Source organism: Equus quagga, chromosome 15, assembly GCF_021613505.1.
Source record: "Equus quagga isolate Etosha38 chromosome 15, UCLA_HA_Equagga_1.0, whole genome shotgun sequence".
NCBI lineage: Eukaryota > Metazoa > Chordata > Mammalia > Perissodactyla > Equidae > Equus > Equus quagga.
Window position 1 is genome coordinate 34,829,363 of NC_060281.1, and position 20,742 is coordinate 34,850,104.

A 20,742-nucleotide genomic window follows, 5' to 3' on the forward strand; every position below is an offset into this window, starting at 1 on the left:
AGTAGGGGATTTCAATACCCCACTTTCAACAATGGATTGATCATCCAGAGAAAAAAATGCCAATTCTCAAATTCTTACAAAAAATTGAAGAAGAGGGAACACTCCTAAACTCATTTAATGAGGGCAGCATCACCTTGCTGTCAAAGCCAGATGAAGATACTACAAGAAAAGAAAATGACAGGCCAATATCCCTAATGAATATAGATGCAAAAATTCTCAACGATTTGAATTCTCAAACCAAATTCCATAGCACAAGAAAAGAATCATACGTCATGATCAAGTGGGATTTATCCCTGTGATGCAAGGATGAGTCAACATACACAAATCAATAAATGTGATACACCACATTAATAGAATGAAAGACAAAAATCATATGATCATTTCAATAGATGCAGAAAAAGCACTTGAAAAAATTCACCATGATTTCATGATAAACACTCTCAACAAATTATGTATAGAAGGAAAATACCTCAACATATTTAAGACCATATATGACTAACCCACAGCTAAGATCCTACTCAATTGTGAAAGGTTGAAAGTTTTCCCACTAAGATCAGGAGCAAGACAAGGGCGCCCACACTAACCAAACCTATTAAACATAGTACTAGAAGTCCTAACCAGAGCAATTAGGCAAGAAAAAGAAATAAAAGGTATCTAAATTGTAAAGGAAGAAGCAAAATCATGTCTATTTGCTGATGACATGATCTTGTATATAGAAAATCCTAAAGACTTTCCCAAAAAACTGTTAAACCTAATTTAGTGAAGTTTCAGGATACAAAATCAATATACAAAAATCAGTTGCATTTCTGTACACTAACAATGAATTATGTGAAAAAAAATAAAGAATATGATCCCAATTATAATAGCATCAAAAACAATAAAATACTTAGGAATAAATTTACCCAAGAAAGTGAAAGATCTATACACCAAAAACTATAAGACATTGGTGAAATAAATTTAAGAAGACCCAAATAAATGGAAAGATATCCTGTATTTATGGACCAGAGAGTTAATATTGTTAAAATTTCCATACTACCCAAAGCCATCTGTATCAATGTGCAATCTCTATCAAAATTCTAATAGCATTTTTCACAGAAATAGAAAAAACAATCCTAAAATTTGTATGGAGCCACAAAAGACTCCAAATAGCCAAAGCAATCTTGAGAAAAAAAACAAGCTGGAGGCATCATACTTCCTGATTTCAAACTATATTACAAAGTTATAGTAATCAAAGCAGCATGGCACTGGCATAAAAACAGACACACCAACGGAACAGAATTGAGAGCACAGAAATACACCTACCCATATTCAGTCAACCAATGTTTGGCAAGGGAGCCAAGAATACTCAATGGGGAAAGGATAGTCTGCTCTATAAATGGTGTTGGGAAAACTGAATATCCACATGCAAAAGAATGAAATTGGACCCCTATCTTACACCACTCATAAAAATTAACTCAAAATTAAGGACTTAAATATAAGACCTGAAACCATAAAACTCCTTGAAGAAAACATACTAGAAAGCTCCTCTACCTTGGCCTCGACAATGATTTTTCGAGTATGACACCAAAAGCACAAGCAGCAAAAGTGAAAATCAACAAGTGGGACTGCACCAAACTAAAACACTTCTGCACAGCAAAAGAAACAATCAACAAAATGAAAAAGCAACCTATGGAATGGGAGAAAATATTTGCAAACCATATATTGAATCAGGGATTAATATCTAAAATATATAAGGAACCCATGCAACTCAACAGCAAAAAAACACAAATAATCCATTAAAAAGAAGATTTAATAGGCTGAATAAACGCTTTTCCAAAGAAGACATACAAATAGCCAAAAGGTATGTGAAAAAGTGCTTAACACCACTAATCGTTAGGGAAATGCAAATCAAAACCACAATGCAATATCATCTTATCCCTGTTAGAAAGGCCATTATCAAAAAGACAACAAATGCTGGCAAGGATGTGGAGAAAAGGAAACACTCGTGCACTGTTGGTAGGAATGTAAATTGGTTCACCCACTATGGAAAACAGTATGGAGATTTCTCAAACAATGAAAAATAGAACTACCATTCAATCCAGAAGTCCAACTTCTGGATATATATCTGAAGAAGATGAAATCAGAATCTCCAAGAGATACCTGCAATCCCATGTTCATAGCAGCATTATTGACAATGGCCAAGACTTGGAAACAACCTGTGCCCATCGATGTATGAATAGATTAAAAAAAAAATGTGAGATACGTGTGTGTGTGTGTGTGTGTGAGAGAGAGAGAGATCACATATATATATATATGTATGTATGTATATATATATATATACATACATACATATATATATAATTCAGCCATTAAAAAAAGAAAATCCCATCACCACTCTTATTCAACATAGTACTGGAGGTTTTGACCAGAACAATTAGGCAAGAGAAAGGAATAAAAGGGATCCAAATAGGGAGTGAAGAAGTGAAACTCTCACTGTTTGCAGATGACATGATCTTATACATAGAAAACCCTAAAGAATCTATTGGAAAACTATTAGAAATAATTAACAACTACAGTAAATTTGCAGGGTACAAAATCAACTTACAAAAATCAGTTGCATTTCTGTACTCTAATAACGAACTTAAGAAAGAGAACTTAAGAATACAATTCCATTTACAATTGCAAAAAAAAAAAAAAAGAATAAAATACCTGAGAATAAATTTAACTAAGGAGGTGAAGGACTTATACAATGAAAACTATAAGACATTATGGAAAGAAAAAGATAATGATATAAAGAGATGGAAAGAGATTCCATGCACATGGATTGGAAGAATAAACATAATTAAAATGTCCATACTACCCAAAGCAATCTGCAGACTCAATGCAGTCCCAGTCAGAATCCCAATGACATTCTTTACAGAAATAGAGCAAAGAATCCTAAAATTCACATGGGGCAACCAAAGACCCCGAATTGCTAAAGCAATCCTCAGAAAAAAGAACAAAGCTGGAGGCATCACAATCCCTGACTTCAAAACAGCATGGTACTGGTACAAAAACAGGCACAGAGATCAATGGAACAGAACTGAAAGCCCAGAAATAAAACCGTACATATGCAGACAGGTAATCTTCAACAAAGGTGCCAGGAACATACAATGGAGAAAAGACAGTCTCTTCAATAAATCGTGTTGGGAAAACTGGGCAGCCACATGCAAAAGAATGAATGTAGATCATTATCTCATGCCATACACAAAAATAAACTCAAAATGGATCAAAGACTCGAAGATAAGTCCTGAAACCATAAACTCCTGGAACATAATACAGGTAGTACATTCTTTGACATTGAATTTAAAAGGATCTTTTTCAATACCATGTCTTCTCAGACAAGGGAAACAAAAGAAAAAATAAACAAGTGGGAGTTCGTCAGACTAATGAGCTTCTGCAAGGCAAAAGAAACTAGGATCAAAACCAAAAGACAGCCCACCAGTTGGGAGAAAATTTTTGCAAATCATCCAATAAGGGGTTAATCTCCATAATATATAAGGAACTCACACAACTGAACAACAACAACAAAAACGCCAGATAAAAAAATGGGCCAAGGATATGAATAAACATTTTTCCAAAGAAGATATACAGATCGCCAATAAACAGATCAACAGATGTTCAGCATCATTAATCAGGGAAATGCAAATCAAAACTACACTAAGATACCACCTTATGCCTGTTAAAATGGCTATAATCACTAAGCCTAAAAATAATAAACGTTGGAGAAGGGTGGAGAGAGAAGGGAACCCTCGTACACTGCTGGTGGGAATGCCAACTAGTGCAGCCACTACGGAAAACAGTATGGAGACTCCTCAAAAAACTAAAAATAGAACTACCATATGACCCAGCTATCCCACTACTGGGTATCTACCCAAACAACTTGAAATCAACAATCCAAAGTAACATATGTACCCGTAAGTTCATCGCAGCAATATTCACAATAGCCAAGACATGGAAGCAAACCAAGTGCCCATCAACTGATGATTAGATAAAGAAGATGTGAGATATATATATATATATATATATATATATATATATATATATACACACACAATGGAATACTACTCAGCCAGAATAAAAGACAAATTCATCCCATTTGCAACAACATGGAAAGACCTGGAGGGAATTATGCTTAGCGAAATAAGCCAGACTGAGAAAGACAAACACCAGATGATTTCACTCATATGTGGAATATAAACAAGCACATGGACAAAGAAAACAGTTCAGTGGTTACCAGGGGAAGTGGGGTGGGGGGTAGGCACAGGGGGTCAAGGGGAGCACCTACGTGGTGACAGACAAGAAATAATGTACAACTGAAATTTAGCAATGATGTAAACTATTATGAACTCAAATTTGAGTTTAAAAAAAGAAAAGAAAAGAAAAGAAAATCCTACCATTTGTGACAACATGAATGGACCTTGAGGGCATTATGCTAAGTGAAATGTCAGAGAAAGACAAACACTGTATGATCTCATTTATATGTGGAATTTTAAAACATTGCACTCTTAGAATTGGAGAGTAGAATGGTGGTTGTCAGGGTCTGACGGGTGGGTGAAATGGGGAGATGTTTGCTAAAGCGTACAAACTTTCAGTTATAGGCGGAGTAAGTTCCAGAGATCTAATGTACAGTGTGGTGACTATAGTTAACAATATTGTATACTTGAAAGTTGCTATGTGAATAGATTGTTAGTATTCTCACCATAACAACAACATATGTTAAGCAAAATTACTGTGGTGAACATTTCACAATGTAAATATATATCAAATCACCATATTGTACACCTTAAACTTATACAATGTTATATGTCAATTTTATCTCAATAAAGCTAGGGGGCAAGGTCAAATGCCTTCAGAGGCTGGGCAGACAAGAGGTAACAAAGGTGGGATAAGCAGCCACCCTCTCTACAGGCATTCAAATTATCATTATTTTTCAAATTGCCATGCCATTCAAACAAAACCTGTCTAAAAGTTAAATTCTGCCTCCAGGGGCCAGCAGTTTAGGATGGGTATAAACTGTAAAATATTATACACATGTTAATGCTTTAATTCAATCCCAAAGCAAACAAAGAGAAAGACTTTTTCATAACATTTCTGAAATGGAGATATAGCATTTCAGAAAGCCTTTGGGTTCCAACAGTTGCTATAATTAGGGTGATTATATAATGGATCATCCAAACTGGACACTTTTCAGAAGGAAAGGAGGTGCTATTAATTACAGAGGACAAAGGGGAAACTGAGGACTGTCCCAGGCAAACCAGAATGTATGATCACTCTGATTATAATCATAAAATTACCCATAATCCCTGTTTGACCTAAGATTAAGATCAGATAAAAATTGATGGTATACTTCTTGGCGGGGGACAGACGTCAGATACTGGAGAGAGGGGAGGTAAGGATGGAAGGTGGGACCCACATGACAAGGGAGGGAAGGAAGATTTTCTACTCTCAACACAAGAGGGAAGGAGAAAAGGTTATGACGTAAATGTGCTGAGCTACAGAAAGGTGTGTAGGCGATGCTGGTTGATATTTTCCTAGTCAGAACAGAAGCCGCAAGGGAAAGCAATTCAGGGATCAGAGAAGCACCAAGAAGCAGGGAAAAACACAGATAGACCAAACTAAGAATGGGCATGGAGACATCAGACTATTGAAGACATACAAGGGAAAAAATCCAAAAGAGGACAAACTGCTACAGGTGCTGTGGGGAAGTCAAAGAGCAACCAGAGTAGAGAACAACATAGAAAAACAGAGAATGACCTTCCAGACAGGAAATTCCTCGCTTCTCCCACTGTACTAGGAATCCCCTAGTGAGAGGAATGGTTGCTTCTCCTGATAACTGGAAATTCCCCAAGGTGAGTGATTACATCTTCCACATTTTCACAAAACTCTTCAAAGTGCGGAGCCAAAAAACCTGAGGTAGAGAATTACCCCCTCCCTTCCTTTCCATATGCTTTCCCCAGGCTTGGGCTCTGCATGCAAGAAATGCCTAGAGGTACACTGGTGAACTAGCTATGATGTTTCAGGAAGCGTCCCCCAGCTCCTCCACTCCCCACCTGAACCTTTGTGAGTGGACTTTGTTACCTTGATCCTTCTGATGTGCTTAACTGCCTTATCAATGTATCTTTAATTAGTCCAAGGTTCAGGACAACTTACCCTATTTTATAAGCAGCATGTATCCATTCACAATATCCATTTGTTCTCAAGAGGGAGTGAGGTAGGATTGCCCATCTGTTTTCCTCTCTTTATAATACTCCCTACATTCTAATTTTTACCCTTTTCTGTTATTCATTTATTTTCTCTCTCTTTCTTTTCTTTTCCTCCCTCCCTGCTTCTCTACTTGGCGGAATCTTTGAACTCCACCTCCTCTGTTTCCTTCTCCCTTCCTGGAACCAGTGTCCACAGCAGACATCTAGACTTTCTACAGACCCGAAGCAGCCCTCTGCCCTATCATGGCCAGCCAACATTTTACCAACACACTGAAGGAGGAAGTGATTTGCCCCATCTGCATGGATATTCTGCAGGACCCTGTCACCATTGACTGCGGGCACAATTTCTGCCTCCGATGCATCACCCAGAGTGGGGACACATCAAACGACTTTCTCAACTGTCCCCTCTGCAACAAACTTGTGAGGAGGGACACGTTCAGGCCCAACTGGCTGCTGGTGAATCTGGTGGAAAAAATCCAAGCTATGGATCCCTCTGAGATGCAGCCAGGAAGGGAAGAGCTAAAATGTCAGAGACATGGGGAGAAGTTCCACTACTTCTGTGAGTACGATGGGATGTTCCTCTGTGTGGTGTGTCGTGAATCCAAGGACCACAAACTGCACAAGATAAGTTTGATAGAAGAAGCTGCCCTGAGTTATCAGGTAGGCATTTGGGGTCCCTTTCCAGTCTCTGCATCAGACCCACGAGTTCAGTGAGGACTTGAAAACTGTTACCTCTTCCCTCTGAGCTTGCACCTCATTGCCCCCATCCTTGAGTAGGCAGCTCATGGTCAGGCACAGCGGGTTCAAAGTTTTGAGTTTAGAGAACTGCTGCCTGTTGAAATCAAGGCATAAGGAAGAATGGAAAGAACACGGAATTTTGAGTCAGAAGGTTTGGGCTCAAGTTCAGACTCCTGAGTTCACTGTATGACCTTGAAGGAATCACTTTACCTCTCTGAGCCTCAGGTGTCTCACCTTTCAAATGGGGCAAATATAATGTACCTCTTAAGAGCTGTTGGATGACAAATGAGGGAGAGTTTGTGGGAGTTCTTTGATAATCCTAAAACCCCATCCAAATATTAGTCATGATTTATTAGTTATAATTTATAACAACATTCCTCTCTTATAGGTCACTTAGGTTCCAGATTTCTCCCTCCCCCATCACACCCCTGCTCCCTAGACTGACGAGGAGAGGGGGCTCTAATAATTACATCAGGAATCACCCTGGTGAGCCTCACCCCCCATCCTGAGCAATCAGGACAGTGTTATGAGGCTGGGAGAACTCCAGGCACAGCTTGCCAGAGCAACTCTCTCTCCACAGGGGCAGCTTCAATCGCAGGTTGAGGTCTTGCAGGAAAAGGAGAAGGTGATAGTACAACTGAAGGAACAAGGTGAACAGAAGATCAATGTCTTCATGGTAAGAAAAACCTCAGGTGTCGGTGTCTCTGGCCTATGAGCTTGGAAGCAGAAACATCTCTGCAAAAGCTCCTGGAACCCCTTATTACACTGACCACTCAGAAAGAGACCCCTAACCCAGAAACAGAGGGCAAGAACAGGGTGGAATATAGGAGGGGCAGACCAGGAGAGATGGGAAGCATAGTGGCATCGTGGGTCGGGGCGTGTTCATGCCTTCCTCTCCACTGCAGCACTTGGCTTGCCGTGTGGTAGGAGCACCTTCCACGTCCAGCCTTGTATTATTGGAGTAGGTGGGTGCTTTGGTCTCTTCCACCTGGGGGCGGGTAGTGTAAGGGAAACCAGTGCTCGTCTTAGAATTGGAAATACCAGTTTGAAGACCTAGCTCTGCCCCTCATAGTCCCTTAGTAACCAGAGGTTGATTCCCCAGTTAGAAAATGAAGACACTGTAAAGCCACCCAATATCTTCACCTGTTTTTTTGTGTCAAAAGAAAAATCTATGTGAAAGATTATAAACTGAAAAGCCTTCTGGAAACATATTAGATACTTAACATCTATTAGGTAGATGTTAAGTATTAGATACTTAGGCCCTCAGGGCAGGCCTGGTGGTGCAGTGGTTAAATTCACATGTTCTGCTTCTCGGCAGCCCGGGGTTCGCTGGTTCGGATCCCAGGTGCGGACATGGCACCGCTTGGCAAAAAGCCATGCTGTAGTAGGCGTCCCACATATAAAGTAGAGGAAGAAGGGCACAGATGCTAGCTCAAGAGGAGGATTGGCAGTAGTTAGCTCAGGGCTAATCTTCCTCAAAAAAAAAAAAGATACTTAGGTCCTCAAAGGCAAAAATGATAAATCATAAATAAATATCCTAAAACTAAAACTCAGCACATAATAAGTTCTCCTCACTTGTCCTTTCCTCTAGGTCTGCCACAGCACATTGCATTGGTACTCAGTATAAACTTAATAAAATTGAAAACTTGAATAAAATGGGCTAGATGGACCTTGGAGCCACCCTCTCATCTTCCGGGTGTCCATTTTCCTTGCCCCCAGGCCCAGGTGGAACTTGAAAAGCAAAGGATCATCACAGAATTCAAGCAGCTGCGTCAAGTCCTAAAGGAAGAGGAGAGTTTCCTACTGTCACGGGTACTTTGGCTGGGTCAAGAGGAAGAGAAGGGAAAGAAATTCTACATTGCTTCTGCCGAGGCGCAGCTGAACTCTTTCAGGAAGTTGATTGATTCTGTCAAGGCCATGCAGCGCTTGCCACCCAGTCAGCTGCTTCGGGTAAGAATCCCTTGGGGGCTGAGTTGCAAAAAGGCAGCAGCCCATCCCTAGTGACAGGTCAGAGCTCTGACCACCTGGCAGAATACCTGAGATTGCTCCCATCACCCTACCCTAGCCCAATGCTGTCCAATAGAAAGATAATGTGAACCAAATATTTAATTTAGAATTATATTGCAAGCCACATATGTAATTTAAAATTTTTCTAGTAGACACATTAAAAAGATAAACAGGTAAAATTAATTTTAATAAAATATTTTATTTAAGTCAATATATCAAAATATTATCATTTCAACCTGTTAACCAATGTTTAAAAAATACTAATGAAATATTTTATGATCTCTTTTTTGTTTTCTTTTTTGTACTGAGTCTGAAATCTGGTATATATTTTATAGGTCGGCAGATCTCCATTTGGATCCTAAATTTTCAATGGTTAGAGTAAAATGCAATCCTACCAAATCAATATAGTTGTGTTTAATGGAAAAAGGATTTTACACCACTTCAATTTTTAAATTTAAGCTTGGATTACTGAAAATTCAAAAAAACTAAAACTTCAGTTCCTTATCACACTAGCCATATTTCAAGTGATCAGTAGCCATGTGTGGCTGGTGGCTACCATACTGGACGGTGCAGACCTAGCTGATGAGCAAAATAAGCTGAGATCCCTCCTGAATTCATCTCCCACTCCCACCAGTTCAGGAATCCATTTCTTTCTTTCAAGAAAGATCATGAAAGCTATTCCAGCCCTTCTTCCTGTCCTCCCTCTCCTGTCTCTGGTTTAGTCCCAGAGACAAATTTCATCTCCAAAATCTCACTCCTACTTCCCCTCAGTTCCTAGTGAGGTCTAATCATTTTCCTGCCTACTGGCATATCAGACAGTTCTTGGAGGAGCCCTTCATGGCAGGTGGGAAGAGAAAGAGGGGCGTGGAGGTGTTCTCTACCTCCTCCGCCCACACCCAGCAGGGCCTGCAGTTCCTCCTAACCTGGTGCTGAGGTTGTGCTCTTTCTCTTTCTCTTCTAGGACGTCAAAGTTGTCCTGTGCAGGTATGATGGGCCATCCCAAATGCATTTTGCCTACTGATTCATTCATCCTACAATGTTCGATACATATTCAAACACACTCAACATTCCTCCCTCACAAATTCCTGTACACTCCGTCTAACTTTGCAGTCAAATACTTAGGCTGCAGGTAGGAAAGGCCCAAACTGAGCATATCAGCAGGCAGGTTGGTTGCTGAAGAGAAGAGCTGTTTTCCTCAGGTTCCTGTTTCTTCAGCATGGATTCTCCTCTCTCCTTAACCCTCCTGCATGCCCTCTTGTTCAACTGGATGGCTCCTAGGTCCCTACCCCATCTCCCTGCCACTTCTTCCTGCCTCCTTTCTCTTCTCTCCTTCTCTTTGGCTTCATCTCCCATCTCCATTTCCATCTCTCCCCGTGGCCCACCTCACCCTGGCCCCACATCCCTAGCCCTGGCCTCCCAACTCCCAGCTCACTATCCCCCGACTTCCTCCCTCACCCCTAGGATACCATCTCCTGTCACAGCTCCTCCTCCCCTGCACCCCATCCCCTGATCTCATCATGCAGCTTAGCCATATCTTCCTAGGAGTGAAGGGTTTCGCTATCTCAGCCCATCCCCTGTTCCTCTGGCCCTGGAGAAAAAACTCAGTGAAGCACAATCAAGACATGACTCCCTCACAGAGAGCCTGAAGAGATTCAAAGGTAAGGAAAAAGCTATCTCCTTCTCCATTCATCTCCCTTTAGAAGAGTCTTCCCCCATCACCCCATGGAAACCGGATTGTAACTTCTCTACATGCCTATAATAATCACAGGCCCTCTCAAGTGCAAGGCTTTCTGCTGAGCACTTCCCATGCATCACTGTGCTTCCTTTCAGGGATTTCTTACACTCTATCTTAATCATCTGTTATTTGTCTGCCTCCCTGACTCCTGTCAGAGCCACAAAAGGCCCCCTTGCCTGGTGCAGTGGCTGTCGGGAAGTTGATGCTCATTTGTCCAGTGGACCAGAGAGGAAGCAGGGTCCTGGCTTCCCAGGGCCCTCAGGCAGGAACTGTGTGATCTCCAGCAAGTGACTGTTACTGCTCTGGTGCACACTGGAGCTCTGTCTAGTCCTGACTACAGAAGAAGAGAACATAGATTCAAAGTCAGTGACATTCTGGGGAAGTCCCTCTTCCAGACTTACAGGGAAACAGAAATCAGTAAGAACAGAAGTGGATGACTTAGGATGTTCAGTCAGAGATCTTTCAAAAACTCATCTGGGTTTGCAACTAGTAAGAACGTTCGGTATTTGTAAGGACTCCCTTCACTGGGAGGGCTGTGCTTGTCTAGGCCAGGAGTAAAGACAACTGGATGGAGTTTTCTTCCTAGAAATATCACAAGACCCACCCACCCACCCACGCACACATACACATACCTGCCATGTGCCTATGAGAAAGGAGGGCCCGGGCAACGCCCCAAGGACCCCAGTCATTCAGCCAGGAATCTCTACTGGCCACACACAAACAGGGAACAGGGTTTGGTTTTGTTCTTAGTTCTGTTGTTTGAGCTTTTCTTTCCCCCAGTAACTGTTCTGCTTTGTCCAGTTCTCCCATCCCACTGGGTGTAATCTCACGCATTCCAGCAACTTTATGGTCACTTCAGGTTTAAAATACTTTGGTTCCAGTTTAGAATTGCAATGAAGGGCCCCCTGCCCCATCCACTTCAGCACATATTTGGGAGTGGGGGAGGGGCTTCAAGGGCACAGCTTAGGGTGGAGCTGGGTATGGTCTGTTTTGTCTTCCCCCTACACACAAACATGGTCCCTCAACTGCCACTCAGCCCTATTAAAGCCCAGATGGAGGGGGTGCTGGAGAGTCTGCTCACGACACTCATCCAATCTCCATAGTCCCCTAGTCTGAGGGTTGTTGCTCCCTGTGGGGGACGACTGGGTCTGGGAACCCAGGGGTGGAGGTGGCAGTGGCTGGAACCTGAAGGGCCTTGTTGGCAACGTGTTCTCAGCAATGTTTCCTCTGCTCTGGCTCTAGGTAGATGGACCCCTCATAAGAGGGTCCTTGAGCGTTCTCCATGGCCAGACTGGTGGCTCTCAGGGGAGCTCTCAAAGAGTGCTTCTCCCTCCACCTATCCCCAGGACCGTTCTGTGCTCTCCTGGAGTAGTCGGGGACTACAAGGGGGAAGAGGCCCAGAGGAAGCCCCCCACCCAGAGGCCCCACCTTATAGCTTAATAGTCCAAATTCAGGTGTGCTGTCAGTGAAGAATACACATCGAGTTTCACAAGACTTAGTATGAAAACAGAATGTAAAATATAGCAATAGTTTCTTATACTATATGTTGAAATAACAATATATAATTAAAATTAATTTTACTTTCTTTTTACTTTAGTTGTTAATGTGACAACTAGAAAACTTAAAATGATATTTGTGGCTCACATTATATTTCTACCGGACAGTGCTGTGCTAGATAGACACCTCAGGGAAGCAGAAAGAGCATCTCTCAGTATTTTATACCTTCTTTGTCCATGATGAATATGAGAGACAAAACCAGCTTCCACTTCTCCAAGGCATTTCAAATCAGTGCCCTGCTGTGCAGTCCTGGGTTCCTTGTTCAGCCTTTCTGGACTCTCTCCATCTCATTCCGTTCTCTCCCCACAGACAACTTCCAGGCTGATATGAAGAGAGATAAAAACAGATTTTTCAAAGGCATGAAGGAAAACTACAGAAAGAGCTGTAAGTAGAGACTGATGGTTACTTCTGCCATTTGGGGAAAGTGAGGAAAGCAAAGGGGAAGCATTCTGTCTCGATGACTACAGGAAAGCCAAATATGGTGAATACCCATCCCTCAGCTGATGGAGAAGAACAGGCATATGGATATGTTTTATTATTTTCAACTCAGGTAACTCGCAAAACAGTGACTGACCTCAAAACTTAGAGGTATCAAAAGTAATAGCAATTGTAAATTTATTTCTTCATTCCTCAGAGGAAGAGAGGAAAAGGTGGGGCAAAGAGGAGGCAAAGGGAGCTCAGGCTCCGTAGTATTAGCTGCCCTCCGCCGTATGTCAGGTTTCTGGGTAAACTCCTCTGGGTGTGAGGTGAGGACAGCTCAGGGGATGGAGACCCACGGTAACAACAGCCTGTGCCAAAGTCATCAGAGATGGTTCTGCCACCTGAGATAGTAACATTACCAAGTATCATTTCTTAAAGAGCCACTGTGTGCTAAGCACCCCACATCTGATAGTTCAAAATCCCAAAACTATCCTTCAACGTGGGTGTCATTATGTGCACTTTACAGATAAGTGAGTTCCCTGCAAATACAGGGAGGGGAGGTAAGTCACGCGACTACGAAGTGGAAGAGACAGAATTAGAACTCACTTTGCAAAAGCCAGAAACTACATGTTGCATTCCAAAGCCAGAGAGCAGAATTTAGGGATTCTATCCCACCAGCGTTTCTCCAGGAGAGGAGTTCCTGGCATTTGCAGAGGACAAGTCTCTGTTGTGCTCCCTGCCTTGTGCCGGGTGGAATGTTTCACATCCCAGGCACCAGGAAACTCTATAGGCCAGAAGCCCCCTCCTGCTGTCATCGAGACAATCCAAAAATTTCCAGATTTCCCCAGGGTGGGAGAGGTCCTCACTGAGAACCTCCTACTGTTATTCTTTTTGTTTGCTGGCAGGGTGCCTGCTTTTGTTTTTAATTTGCAGCTTCTGGTGATCAAGACCAAAACTGGTTTTCTCTCCCTGATTCCTAGGGTCTTCATTTCATTCTCTGATGGAGAAACATACCCTTAAAACGAGCAAAACCTCGGAGCCTGAGTCACCCTCTGCAGGTAGGAGTTCTGCCTCTGAACCCCGGAGGCTTCCTGCGGTGTAGTGAGGGGACCTCAAAGCCTAGAGGGGCTCAGAATGCTCTCTTCACCCAAAGCACAGACAGGTGCGCTGACCTGATCCCGCAGGGGAAGGGAGGAGACCGGACTGCAGAGAGAGCTTCCTAACATACAAGATAGTACTCCCTGACCGCAGCTAGGTGGAAATAACCTTCTCTCAGTTCTAGCCGGTGAGGGAGGGGAATAGAACAGAGCAGAGAGAGGGATTTAGAGAGACTGAAAGAGGGATGGGGAGTTGAGAGACAGGGAGGAAGAGCTGTGGAATCTACAGTTCCTGAAGACTTCAGGTGCTAGGATGGCATGAGCAGATAGGAGCAGATATGGGGTGTGGGGACAGAAGACTTCTCATCCATCTCCTCTACTCTGTCCCAAATTATACCTCCCTCAGGCAATAATATGCCCACCTCCTGATCAACTTACTCCTATCTTGTTCAGGTGTACTTTCTTGAGTCTAACCTGTATCATTCCTGCTGTGTCTAGAGCTCAGCAGCACTTTCTGGTAATGGAGGGTTATTGCTGCTTTTCTCCCGCTGACCTCTTTTCTCCTTTCCTTCTCCCTCCAAGAGGACGGAACAACTAAATCAGCGTCACCAAATCTCCACCCCTCAACTCTATCGGAGGACTCCTTTGCTGTGAAAGCCACCCCTCCAGCATCGCTCCGGCCCCAGCCCCGGCCCCGAAGCATGGCCTCATTTCCTGAGTTTTCTCCAAACCAAGCCAGCTCTGAGAACCCGAGCAGCCCTGGCGCTGAGTGGACTGAAGGGCTCAAGGTGGCGCTGAGTGAGTAGCTGAGAGCAGTCAGGGGTCCCTGACTGAGAGGAGTCGGGCTGAAGAAGTGGAACGTGGGGAGAGGCCCGGACTACTGAGAATGGCGAGGGTGGTGATGTTAAGACTTGGAGAAAGGATGCGAGTGTTCTTGAGCAAAAAGCAGATGATCTGGGACACCCAGCGTCCCCGCCACACGCTTGGCTTCTCTTTATCGCTTTGGCTGTAGTGCCCCCTAGTGGATAAAGGGAGCCCCGATAGCTATCTCTTGCACTTTTTTTTTTTTTTTTTTTTAACTATTTACCCAGGCGGCAGTTCTGCCAGGCGTGGCGTATAGAGACAAGTAAAGCCTGCCTGGGTCATAATCCGTCTAACCTATCCCCATGAACCTGACCACTCTCTCTCCTCTTCTCCACATTCCCACATCATCCATCTCTTCCCAACCTTCCACATCCAGCAAGGGAAATAAATAATATTCCAATAAGAGGGTGTGAGATTAGATAACAAATCAGGAGCTAGAATGAGGCTCCCATGCCTAAATCGTTAGCAGAGACTGGAACCACCGCTACTCAAGCCATTGTAGAGGGTGGATCGGGGCGCTTCTAACCTTGATAAACAACGACTCGACATCCAAATCCAGTTAGAAGTGTGCGTACGTGGTGGGGTGGGAGCTGACTCTTCCTCCTTCTATATTCCAACCCTTCATTCATCCCTATCTTTGAGGGGCTCTACTTTATAAAATTACTCGAGCTCAGAAAGTCTGAGCCTCAACATCTCTTATGTTAGTCCCAAAGCGTTTTTTAGGTATGAGACTCAAGGACCACAGGAAACGGGGAAGGAAGAGAAGATAGTCTCAGCTTTGGGTGTTGAAATTACACGCCCCTACCACCAGCGGGGAGCTCCCGCTCCGCACCCACAGAGCAGCATATGTGAAATTTAGGGATTAACTTCAAGGAGGAGGAGGAGGCTTGGACTTCTCTGGGGATAAGGAGGGTTCTGACTAGGAAGAGAAAGCCTCCATTGGCGGCATCCAGGGGGAGCTCAGGGGTAGGCGGCTGGACGACTTGAACCGGGGCTGCGCCTCCTTCTCCTCCTCATCTTCCCACAGCCCCCGTGACCCTGGATGCGGCCTCGGCCCACCCAAACCTCGTCATTTCCCAGGATCTGAAGACAGTGACGCTGGACTTCATTCCTCAGGACAGCTCAGCCGAGCCCGAGGACCCCGCGCGCTTTTTCCCGTTCTGCTGCGTTCTGGGCTCGCCCGGCGTGTCCTCCGGGTGCCAGGCCTGGGAGGCGGAGCTCCGAGGACCCGAGGGCGGGGCCTGCCTGGTAGGCGTGGCCTCGGGGCTAGTGCCGCGGAGAGGCTTCCTGGTGGTGGAGCCCTTGACCGGCTTTTGGGCGCTGCGCATCGCGGGCTCCGAGTGCCAGGCGCTCACCGAGAGCGGCACCCGGGAGAATCTCCCGGTTCGTCCGAGGAAAGTGGGCGTCCACGTGGATCACGAGTGTGGGGAGGTCGTCTTCTACGACGCCACCACAAGCAACTACATCTACACCTTCCACACCTCCTTCCCGGGGCAGATCTTCCCCTTTTTCCGGCTCCTGTTTCCCGGCACCCAGATCATCCTGAGTCCCTAGAGTTCTTCCTTTACCTTTCTCTCCAACTCCTCCCCGATACCCCCTCACTTTGGGATGTCCTGCAGCTGGTAAGGTTGAAGCTAGGCTTCCAGGAGCACTTTAGGAAAGTTATACTCTTCGGCCTTCCTGGTCCAGTCCTGATGTCTCTGACCTCGCTTTAAATTTTCCGTTTTTCTCTCAGTCCCTCTCTCCCCAGTATGCCTAGGTCGAAAGAAAGCCTCACATACGTGAAAAGACTCTGCACAAGGCTATTCATTGCAGCACTGTTTGTAATAGGACTAAACTGAAAACAACCCAAATGTAAACCAACAGGCGATGGTGAAAACGAGGCAATGAGAAAGCAGCATCCAGCTGCATCCTGGTTGAGACGCAGATACAGGAGACGACAACTGACCCCGGGCTGCCCCTTTCTTCTCCTCCACTTTGTTTTCCAAAGCCTCCGTGATCCTAGATGTGGCCTTGGCCCATCTGGACCTCTTCCTTTCTGGGGACCTGAAAAATGTTATGCTGGACATTGTCTCTCCTGGAGACTCAGCCAGGCCCACCCTGGTGCCTTCAATCCATTTTGCAAATAAGGGCTATCTATGTATTATTATAGGATAACTCTCCCCAGGATATATCCATGAGTGAAAAAAAAAACAAGGTGAGGAACAGTGCACATTGTATGCCACATTTTACCTAAGAAAAGGGGAATATAAATATACATATTTGTTTGCTTGTATTTATTTTTTTAAATGGAAGGATAAACCGAAACCTAACAGAAACAGTTACCTATGGGGGAAAAGGAAACTCAGGTGGAAGGGATAGAAATTAGTTTTTTCTGAATGTACCTTGTTTTGTACATTTGGAGCCAGGTAAATGTTAAACATCATTATAAAACAAAATTAAATTAAAACAAGACAAAATGAACCTAGGGCCAGCCCGGTGGCTCAGTGGTTAAGTTTGCATGTTCTGCTTGGACAGCCAGGTTCCCCAGTTCGGATCCTGGGTGCAGACCTACACACTACTTGTCCAGACATGATATGGCAGGCATCCCACATATAAAGTAGAGGAAGATGGGTGTGGATGTTAGCTCAGGGCCAGTCTTCCTCAGCAAAAAGAGGAGGATTGGTGGCAGATATTAGCTCAGAGCTAATCTTCCCCCCCCCCCAAAAAAAATATATATATATAAAGAAAATAAACCTAACTCTGCATGTAGTTGATAGCTTAAACACCCAGAGGAGAGTTATTTTATGTGACTTTCAAATGCCATAATTTGACTGTATATCCTTGGTGGGATAAATACTAATGACAAAAAGAATTGCAAATAAAACTTAAATTTTTCAGTTATCATCTTGGTAATAATAATATTAATGTTGTTACTGAATCTATTATATATGTGTGTGCCTATACATGTATGTAGGGTAAAGTAAATAAGTAATTATGTTACTCTCACTAGAAACCAGCCTAAAATAAAAGATTAGATTTTCTCTTATGAATATGACATAAAAGAAGAGAAATAAAAGCATAGTATTTCCAAATTTGAATTAGAAAAACAGTATAAACTCATGACGTGTTTTTTCTTAAAAATAATAAAATGTATTTCTTAGTTCTGTTCACAAAGAAGACCTAATAATAATGGCTTATCTGGATGCACTGAGTGGGCAAGGCTTCCACCCAGAGGGTGGTCTCTAAATATTATTTCCCACTGAAAGGAAAATGGCTCCTTGGAGAACTGGCTTATTCTAGGTCTGGGAGAAGAAATACATAAGATGACTCTGGAACATCTTGTCACACCAGATTGAGAGAAAGCTCCTGGAGTTACTCAAAAATGACTCAAGAGCTGGGACCAGCCCCGTGGCCGAGTAGTTAAGTTCCTGTGCTCCACTTCAGCGGTGCAGGATTTCGCCGGTTCAGATCCTGGGTGCCGACCCAGTACCACACATCAAGCCATGCTGAGGTGGTGTCCCACATAGCAGAACTAGAAAGACCTACAACTAGAATATACAGCTATGTACTGGGGGGCTTTGGGGAGAAGAAGGAAAAAAAAGTTGAGTGAATGAATTCACATAAAAAACAGTTACTCAAGAGCCAACTTGAAGGGTCAAAGATGGGATACTTAGCATCAATAAGGATAATAACTGCAATTGACTGAAACACATCAAATATGTAAAAATTCCATCAGTTCATTATAATAATTAAAAACTAAACTCATTGGTCATTGTTAGAGGATGCTTGGAACCCACTCAACTTTCTGAAAACTGGTAAATAAAGAGAAAGACTCAGTATTTATGCTACCATTCTGTACAAACATATCTAGGATAACCGAATGGTTGAGGGACAGTTCTTTATTACAAACTCCAGGTAATGAATGAAGAAAGGATGAAAGAATATCACTTTTTTGTAATACCTAATGAAATAATGAACTTAGGCAATAATCAGCAGCTGCTAGAAATATTATGCGAACAGCTGACGGGGAATCTTATAATGATGGATCAAGCTGACACCACCTGAACCAACTGATCAATCCTAACATCGTAAAAAGAGAGGCAATCCAACATTATGCGCCTCCCAGTGTAATGCAACAGGAAGTAACAACTTCATGGATACTTGCCAAAAATAATGAACCTGAAACCCATCAGGGTTCTGGATCTATCAGAATCACTTTAACAACACAGCACTCAGCAAACCCCAGTTTTGGAAAATTCACAGGACAAAGGATCAGTTTTCTTCATCAGATAAGTTGCCAGAAAAAAAAGGGAGAAAGGGAACCTATAGATTAAAAGAGACAGTTCAACCAAATGCATTGGTGGATTAGTTTGCATCCTGGTTTGAACAAATTAATTGTAATCTTACTTTTTAAAGTATGAGACAGAAATTTGAACATTGATTTTACATTTATACTAAAGAATTACGCATTTTTAAGATGTGGTCATTGTACTTTTTTAAAGGGAGTTTTTGGCATACTGAAGTTTTTACCAATGAAATATGATGTCTGGGATTTGCTTACAAATAACAGTGGGAAAAGGGGGAGGATAGGTGGGATGTAATTGATGAAACAAAATTGATCATGAGTTGATCACTGTTGAAGGAGGTGATGGGTACACAAGAGTTCATTGTGTTATTTTCTCTCTGTATGTTTGAAATTCTGCGTAATAAAAAAGTTGACACTTTAAAAATAATTTTAAAGACATGATCTAAGTGTGGCCTCCCACAGGCAATATTTGGGAGTGAATCTGACTCACAACACAGACATCCTTTCAAAGATTTTGATTCTCATCAAAGATCGGTTTAGTCTGGAGTGGCAGTGGATATAGTTTCCCTCTCAAAGACAAAACCGCCTGCCTTTTCTACTTCCTCATGTTCAGAAAACAAAATCAATCTCAGGACCAGAGGCATCCTGCTCTCCAACCCTCCCTACTACCAACCACAACAAAAATCTTGATCGTTTATAGTTTTGCCATGTGAGGGATTAAAGTTAAACTGAGAGGAGGAGGACTGCCCCTGTTTCCAGAGTGATCCCGAAAAAGTAAAAGGGGCGAGGGGCTTGGAAACACAGAGCCAACAGGATGACAAGATGACCTACGCAGAGAAGACCCAGGATTGGCGCCAGAGTTCAAGATTAACATGTGTTCCTTCCTCTTTGACTCCTTTCAACCGGGCAAGGGGTGGAGTAGGCGGATCGGGGCGGGCTTCCCGGGCATTTACAGCCTCCTGTTGCAGCTGGAAGGTGGCGGGATTACAGGAGGCGTGAGGAGTCGCCAGAAGACCGCCAGTCTGCTGCGCGCGTCTCCGCAGCGGGAGGGCGGGTCCGGGTGTCCGGCCCGGGCTGAGCCAACGCCCCCAGCGCAGATTCCAGGGGAGCGCAGTCAGCCCCGGCCAGGCTCCCCCGTCCAGTTCCCCTGGTCGCAGGCGAGGCACCGCCGATTTCATAAGCAGCCCTCACTTGCCTGTTAGGTGACGGCTGGGGACATGAGGGTTTGGACCTGAAAGCAACACCCCTCCAGATGTTCATTCAGAATCACCCCCATCAGTCCAAATTCCCTGTTTCGGGCGCTCAAATCCCTAGTCAGTGACATCACACACTGTAACTTGTTATTTTCCTCCAATTGTATGCAGATTTAGCTTCCTGACTACAAAGGGAGATCTTCTTGGGCTGGATTATGCTGATTTCAAACTTTCTTTCTCCCACCCCTAATTTGACACTTAGCATGGACCCTATAATGGAGTAGTTGATAATAAATCTTTACTAAATTTAAACCATCCCCTAATTCCTCTTTCCTACAAAAGACTGATGTCTTGGCAATCCCACTCAATTTTTGTGGACCAGCTTCACCTCACCTCCTCCAGGATGGCTTCCCCAGGCCGGGTTCCTGGCTCTTCTTGTAGGAAATGTGCACACTCCCAACGCCATTACAGCCAGCTCCATCACAACACTGACCCCAGCAGATGGTGAACTCCTTGAGGGCAGAAACAGCTTCTTACTATCCTGGTTTCACTCTCCCACCCTCCTTGCACAGTTCTTAGAGAACGAAGGGATACTTTGTGGCAAGGTTTAAACTGGGGG

At 43.6% G+C, this 20,742-nt stretch overlaps 1 protein-coding gene across 1 annotated transcript; it reads left to right on the plus strand.

The window, feature by feature from the left end:
* Positions 1-6,467: 6,467 nt before the first annotated feature.
* On the plus strand, positions 6,468-16,196 carry TRIM31 (tripartite motif containing 31). The gene is made up of 9 exons (XM_046640970.1): positions 6,468-6,884; positions 7,543-7,638; positions 8,682-8,912; positions 9,931-9,939; positions 10,498-10,627; positions 12,571-12,645; positions 13,662-13,739; positions 14,361-14,576; positions 15,670-16,196. Exons 1-9 carry the CDS (start codon positions 6,468-6,470, stop codon positions 16,194-16,196), a joined length of 1,779 nt encoding a protein of 592 aa, XP_046496926.1.
* The last annotated feature ends 4,546 nt before the right edge of the window (positions 16,197-20,742 follow it).

What these genes read in the sequence shown, in the direction of transcription:
- TRIM31 (XM_046640970.1), top strand. Translation starts at nt 6,468, where the DNA reads ATGGCCAGCCAACATTTTACCAACACACTGAAGGAGGAAGTGATTTGC. An exon ending in AAGCTGCCCTGAGTTATCAG is followed by an intron (nt 6,885 to 7,542) that starts GTAGGCATTTGG and finishes CTCTCTCCACAG; the next exon opens with GGGCAGCTTCAATCGCAGGT. An exon ending in GGAAAACTACAGAAAGAGCT is followed by an intron (nt 12,646 to 13,661) that starts GTAAGTAGAGAC and finishes CCTGATTCCTAG; the next exon opens with GGTCTTCATTTCATTCTCTG.